The sequence below is a fragment of the Merops nubicus genome, unplaced genomic scaffold (genome assembly GCF_000691845.1).
Source record: "Merops nubicus isolate BGI_N331 unplaced genomic scaffold, ASM69184v1 scaffold1275, whole genome shotgun sequence".
Lineage (NCBI taxonomy): Eukaryota > Metazoa > Chordata > Aves > Coraciiformes > Meropidae > Merops > Merops nubicus.
In genome coordinates, this window is record NW_008611385.1 from 3,559 (window position 1) to 9,142 (window position 5,584).

The 5,584-nt window shown below is 55.4% G+C and overlaps 1 protein-coding gene across 1 annotated transcript; it reads right to left on the reverse strand.

Moving 5' to 3' along the window:
• Positions 1 to 991: 991 nt before the first annotated feature.
• Positions 992 to 5,171, reverse strand: PTGES (prostaglandin E synthase). The gene is made up of 3 exons (XM_008941176.1): positions 5,061 to 5,171; positions 4,264 to 4,346; positions 992 to 1,241 (listed from the first exon to the last, which is right to left on the reverse strand). The coding sequence occupies exons 1-3, from the start codon at positions 5,166 to 5,168 to the stop codon at positions 992 to 994; spliced, it is 441 nt and encodes a 146-aa protein (XP_008939424.1). The 5' UTR covers positions 5,169 to 5,171.
• Between the last annotated feature and the right edge of the window lie 413 nt (positions 5,172 to 5,584).

The following is a 5,584-nucleotide window of genomic DNA, read 5'->3' on the forward strand; positions in this document are numbered from 1 at the left end:
GGAAACGCCCCCGAAGCGGTCATGGCACATTCCCCAAATAGCAACGGCCATTCTGCGGCCACAGAAACGCTACAAACAGCGGGAGAAATTCAGCCTGCTGCCCTGGGAGCGTTTTCAGGCATCAGCGGCATGTGAACGCAAACACTGCCCTTGGGAGAGCACTCTGTCAGCAAACTGCACCCCCCGGTTTTGTGAGCACCCCAGTCCGTCCAGATGTCCCAGAGCTTCATGTCCAGCTCTCTGTGGGGTCAGTGATTCCTGCCGGCCGCTCCAGGCACGTCCCTCTGCATCTTGCCACGGCGAGAGTGAGATGGAGAAGCCAGGGCTGCTGCTGGTCACAGGGTGTCCTGCTGGGCCAGGCAAGGCTCCTGCTGCACTGAGCCCTTCGGTGGCTTCACGTCACCCCTGAGACTGCGACTTCCATGTTAAGCTGCCTGGCAGCACCTGCCTCCCATCCTCCCTGCAGGAGAGGGAACCCCCTCCCCACAGACCCACAAGCTGGACAGGAGGAGGGTGGCTGTTTTATAACCCCCTTTGCTACCACCCACATCTGCTGACCAAGAGACTTTGTGGGACCTTTGTGACTTTCCCTCCCTGATTCATGGGCTATTCATGACCAAAGGGAAAGGGCACATCTTCCCCTTCCTGGTTCCAAATGCCATTGGGCCAGTACACCTCCTTTCCTTCAATGAACCCCTCCCTCGAGGGTCTGGTCCGGGTGCTTTCCCCCTCCCACCCTGTCCCCACATCCCCTTCCTGCTCCACGGGGAGATGTGCCCCTTCTCTCTGGTGACTCCCCTGCCCAATTTCTAAGCACAGGGACTTTATCCAGGCTGCACTGAGCATCCTTGGAGCTCAGGTGGCCTCCCTGGCAACACACCACGCGCCCACCCACACGCACGTGCACACTGGCACACACAGCACCCGGTCCAGCCGGGGGAGCCAGCAGGGCACAGGACGAGGGGATGTGGATGCTCAGGCTCACTGGGTGTTACCAGTACGGGGTGGTGGCCAGGAGGATCTGCAGAGCCATGGAGAAGCAGGGCAGCTGTGCCACGCTGTAGGCCACGGAGCGCGTGGGAGCCTTCAGCCGCAGGAGGTAGGCGATGGTGTGGACAATGCGCCCCACGCAGAAGATGAAGAAGTGGATCCTGGCCACTGTGGGACTAGGATCCAGCAGGGAGTAGATAGCTCCGAGGAAGAGGAAAGGAAAGATGTTCTCCATGTCGTTGCGGTGGGCCCTGAAAAGGGAGATAAGGTTGCTCCTTCCCACCAGACTTCCTTGCTCTCTCCCATCCCCTCTATCCAGAGCCCACCCCTGGGTGCTGCTGTCCCTGTCCTCCATTGGATGGAGCAGACGCAGCCCCCAAAAGAGTCAGATCCCCCCTACACACACAGGCAGCAGGATTTTGCACCCCGTGTCTCTCCCTCGGGATGCTGAGCTCCTGAAGCTTGCCCTCCGTGACTGGGACACCTTTGCTGGGACAGATGACAGCTCGTGGGTTAGAGCTTTTAAATAATCAAAGCAAAACAAAGACCCCATGAAACCACAAAAAGCTGGAAGCTGGCGCAGCACCAGCTCCACCCGGCCCCAGATGTGGCCACGTCACACAATAATGAGGCCGTTTCCAGACCGTGGTTTCTCCAGAGGAGAAACTCCCAGGATGGGAGGGTGTGTGGCTTCACCCCTCTCCATAAGTGCATCCAAAGGGGACTGGGGAGGACCATCCCAAGCACCCCTGGCACCCCCTCGCTGTGCCAGCAGCACCTGCTTGACTGCAGGTCAAGATGAAGCCTCGATAAGAGCTCCCCTTGCTTCCCCATTCCTGTGCCCAGGATGTTTGAATGTTCACAAAGCCAAGGAAAAATTTTAAGTGATTTCTTCCCTGAAGCAAAGGCCCAGATTCCTGTGCTGCTGAGAAGTGGGTGGTTTAGAATGCTCAATCACAGCTCATTAGTGCAGACACAGACAGGGACAGACCTGGCTGAATGCTGACTTTGGAAAAGAAAGAGGGTCATGTTTTAAGCCCTCTCTCCTGCCCCTGGAGTCAGATCTATGGAGCAGATGTCCTTGTGTCCACCCTGGTAACTGCCCCACCAAACACTGATTTCTTCAGGCCAAGGTTTCCCTAAAGCTTCTCCCTCAGAGATTTTCAACACCAAGAGCTCAGGTTTCTGGAAGGTGACTGCTCCCAGGCAGGATCAGTCTCTGAGCCATGGAGCTTTGCTGCAGCATGAAGAGGGTGCACAGCCTGTTGCACCCAGAAAAGAGCTACCTGAAGTATTTCAGCACCACATTATCCCCATATAGGCAGGAGAGCAAGGGGTTTTCTCCTATCTGCTGTTTCCACCTCCCTGGGGAGCAGTTGCTACCTGAAAGATCACATCCCCAAGCAAGGGGGAAGATTAATATGGTGAGGAGCCTGCTGGAAATACGATTTCAGCTGCTCTCTGGATATGATTTTGGGACAGCATGGAGGAATTAGCTTAGAACAGACATAAGTCCTGCTGCTGTAGCAACAGTGCCAGGGGGACTTGATGGGGATGAGCTGATCAGAGCCTGTACATGGAGACATATTCCCTGCCAAACCCAGGAGTGGGGAGGGGAGGTGTGGGAAGCCCTCTGCTCCTCTTGGCCAGACAGTCCCTGGGCAGAGCCAGCCCCCTGCCAGCCACGAGGACAAGCTCGCCTGCTCACAGCCCCTTCCCTTCCCAGCCAGGGCCCCTCTTGCCTTCCCAAGCCAGTGTCACCTCTGCAGGTGCAGTGACAAAACCCTCCCTCAGCCCAGCCAGGGCTGTGGTGATGGGCACAGTTTGCTTTGGTGCCAGCCCTGCCAGACACCCACCGCCTGGCCCCGCAGCAGCCCCATCCAAAGACACCCCCAAGGACCTGGAGGTCCAGCAGGGCTGGAAGGACAAACGGAATAACAGGGAGGGGAAAGGAAAGAAAAGGCAAATTGTTGTTCCAGGGCTGAGATGCAGCCAGGGGCCTCTCTACGAGAAAAGGGGGAAACTTCCCTCCCAGCTGCACTTGCTCTGCCGTGCCCAGAGCCCAGCAGCCTGGCCGTGGCTCCACTCCCCTCTTTGTAACACCTGAGAAAAAAATTCAACATCACCCTTGTTCAGGGGAGACACTTTGGGCTGAATCTGTTTTCCCCGGGGCTGTGAGTGGATCAGCAAGGACTGCTGCCCAGAGCCCAGCAGCCCGGCCGTGGCTCCACTCCCCTCTCCATAACACCTGAGAAGAAAACTCAACATCACCCTCCTTCAGGGGAGACACCTTGGGCTGAATCTCTTTTCCCTGGGGCTGTGAGTGGATCAGCAAGGACTGCCTCTGGGTGCTTTAACTGCCCAAGTCAGATCCCAGACTTCCCCGGGTCTTTGCTGCAGCTCTGGTTATTTATTTTTATGGAAGTTTGTCTTTTCTGACTAAGCAAAAGAGGACTATGATTATTAATACTACTATTATTTTCTTTTTCCTAGCAAGGAAACAGCTCATTTGCCATCCTCCTCCCTCTGGAAGCCTGAGGATTAGGTGGCACTGGATGTTTTTCAAAGCAAACCTTGCAGGCAGTGAGAGGTGAGCAGTGCAGTCTGTCCCCCCCCCAGAAGAGCTGGTGGCTGAGGGCTCAGTGGCAGCTGGACACGCTCCAGCCTCTTTCCTGCACGTCACCAGTGATCCAACGCTTGGGGCACCTCCTTCTGGGTAAGGGGGACAGCAAACAAGCCCGGGGCTGGATCACTCCATCCTTCCACCTCTGAGGAACTGTGAGCCCCACAGGAGAGCGGGAAGATTTAGAGTTTGTCCAGTTAAGAGGGGCAGAACTTATTGCTATCATGTCCAGCCTCTTCCCAAATCCCCAAAAAAGGCAGGCGCATACACCACTGGGACCAGTGGCACAGTTCCCTGCCCAAACTGTTCAGGGATCTGGGAGGAATTCGGGGTCCTGTTGGAGCAGGGCACAAGGAGCCTTTGGGTGTGGGTACAGGACAAGCTCTTAGGGGCCTGTGGGACTCTGAGTCTCTAGGAATGAGTTTAAATGTGTCAGGGTTGGCTGTTGGACCCAACCCAGGCCCTTGCTCCAGCACACACCTCACGCTCCCGTTAAAGATTAAACTGCTCTAGCGAGCAGGGTCCCTCAGCCGAGCTCCCTGCGTTCAACCCATCTAGGTAATTACTTAATTAACGAGCCCTTTAGCTTCCCGCTGCTGCTCTGGCAGCCGCTGCCAAAAACGGGGGGGGGTCCCCGCCGCCGTCCTCGCCGGCGGCAGCGCTCCACGTCGGGGTCCTGCCGGTGGTACTGCAGCCCCCCGTTCCGCAGCGCGTCCTCGGGGTTCGCAAACGCCTGCAAGAGAGACGCCCCGTCAGCACAGAGATGCTTACAATGTTTTCGGGAACTTCACAGGAAGATTTCTCCCTAATCTTTAAGACCTGCATATGCTTTAAAGCAGAGTTTGCAGACAGCCAGATTTCACCACAAGTTCGATTTGGGTTGCAGGCAATAAAAGGTCCAGTTAACCCCGTCCCCTGACAGCAGCTATCGCTCCCGCTCGTCCCTGTATTTCCCCCTGTGTCCAAGAACCACTTCCTTCAGCAATTGTTTTTATTCCCCACGACTTTATGCTCTCCTGGAGTATTCACGTAGGCATTCAGCCTTCAAAAGCTTTCTGCTACATTGCAAGAAAAAAGACCATTGCAAGGAATTCTTCTAAAACCTTTTCCCCCCACACCTTTTTCTTCCACACATGGTAAATTATCTGTCTCTTTCCAGAAGCAGCTCACCTGCATGGAATTTTAGAGCTGAAATTACTATTTAGATTAGGATTCAGAAATTATAAACATCAAGCTACAGACGGTAGAAATAAACAAAAAGACCCAAAGAGAAGCGAGATACTTATCTGCTGTAAGAACATGTTTTGCTTTCAACTTAAGTCAAAGAAAACTCAACTTGCTTCAGGAGAATTTGTTTGGCCTTTATAGAATAAAAAGAAAGAGAAACCACAAAAACCCAAGGAAAAAGCCAGAAAAGGAGAAGAAGGAAAAGGAAACCGGATCTTACCTTCTTTCTGAGTCTCACTTGTCCCGTAATGATGGCAACGACATACATTTTTAAAATCAAGATCGTGCTGTAGAACGTGAATGACATAAACACTTCGTTTTCCATCATCCTGGGGGAAGGTGCCGCCCGGTCGCCTGCAGCACTCACAGCCAGCGGAGATCTTGCCTGGGCTGGAGACGGTTCTGCGGGAGAGGGGGCAGGAACAGCCACGTTTGAACACACCACCAGCACCACCGGCCCTTCGGCGAGAGCCCCCGGGCCCCCCACGGCCCTTCAGGGGTGTGCCAGAGCTGCTGCGTGGAGCCCGGAGCCGGCTGCTGCTGCCCCTCGCACCCTAAAAAAGGCTCCCCGGGGATGCGATGCCCCAGTCTGGGACACAGCCCCCTGGACTGTGTGGGCCACAGCCTGGCCACAGCTCGATCTCCCTAAAGAGCCCACCACAACCCTCCAAGTGCCACCTCCCCTCCTGCCTGTGCCCAGAGGGATGGAGCTGCCCAGAGCATCCCTTACCCAGCCGGGCACTG

Bases quoted from the DNA above. Each gene is read 5' to 3' on its own strand.
- PTGES (XM_008941176.1), bottom strand. From the start codon at position 5,168: ATGATGGAAAACGAAGTGTTTATGTCATTCACGTTCTACAGCACGATC. The intron at 4,347-5,060 runs GTAAGATCCGGT...TCTCTCTTGCAG, and splicing joins AAGTGAGACTCAGAAAGAAG to GCGTTTGCGAACCCCGAGGA. The intron at 1,242-4,263 runs GCGAGGACGGCG...CTCCCTTTTCAG, and splicing joins GACGTGGAGCGCTGCCGCCG to GGCCCACCGCAACGACATGG.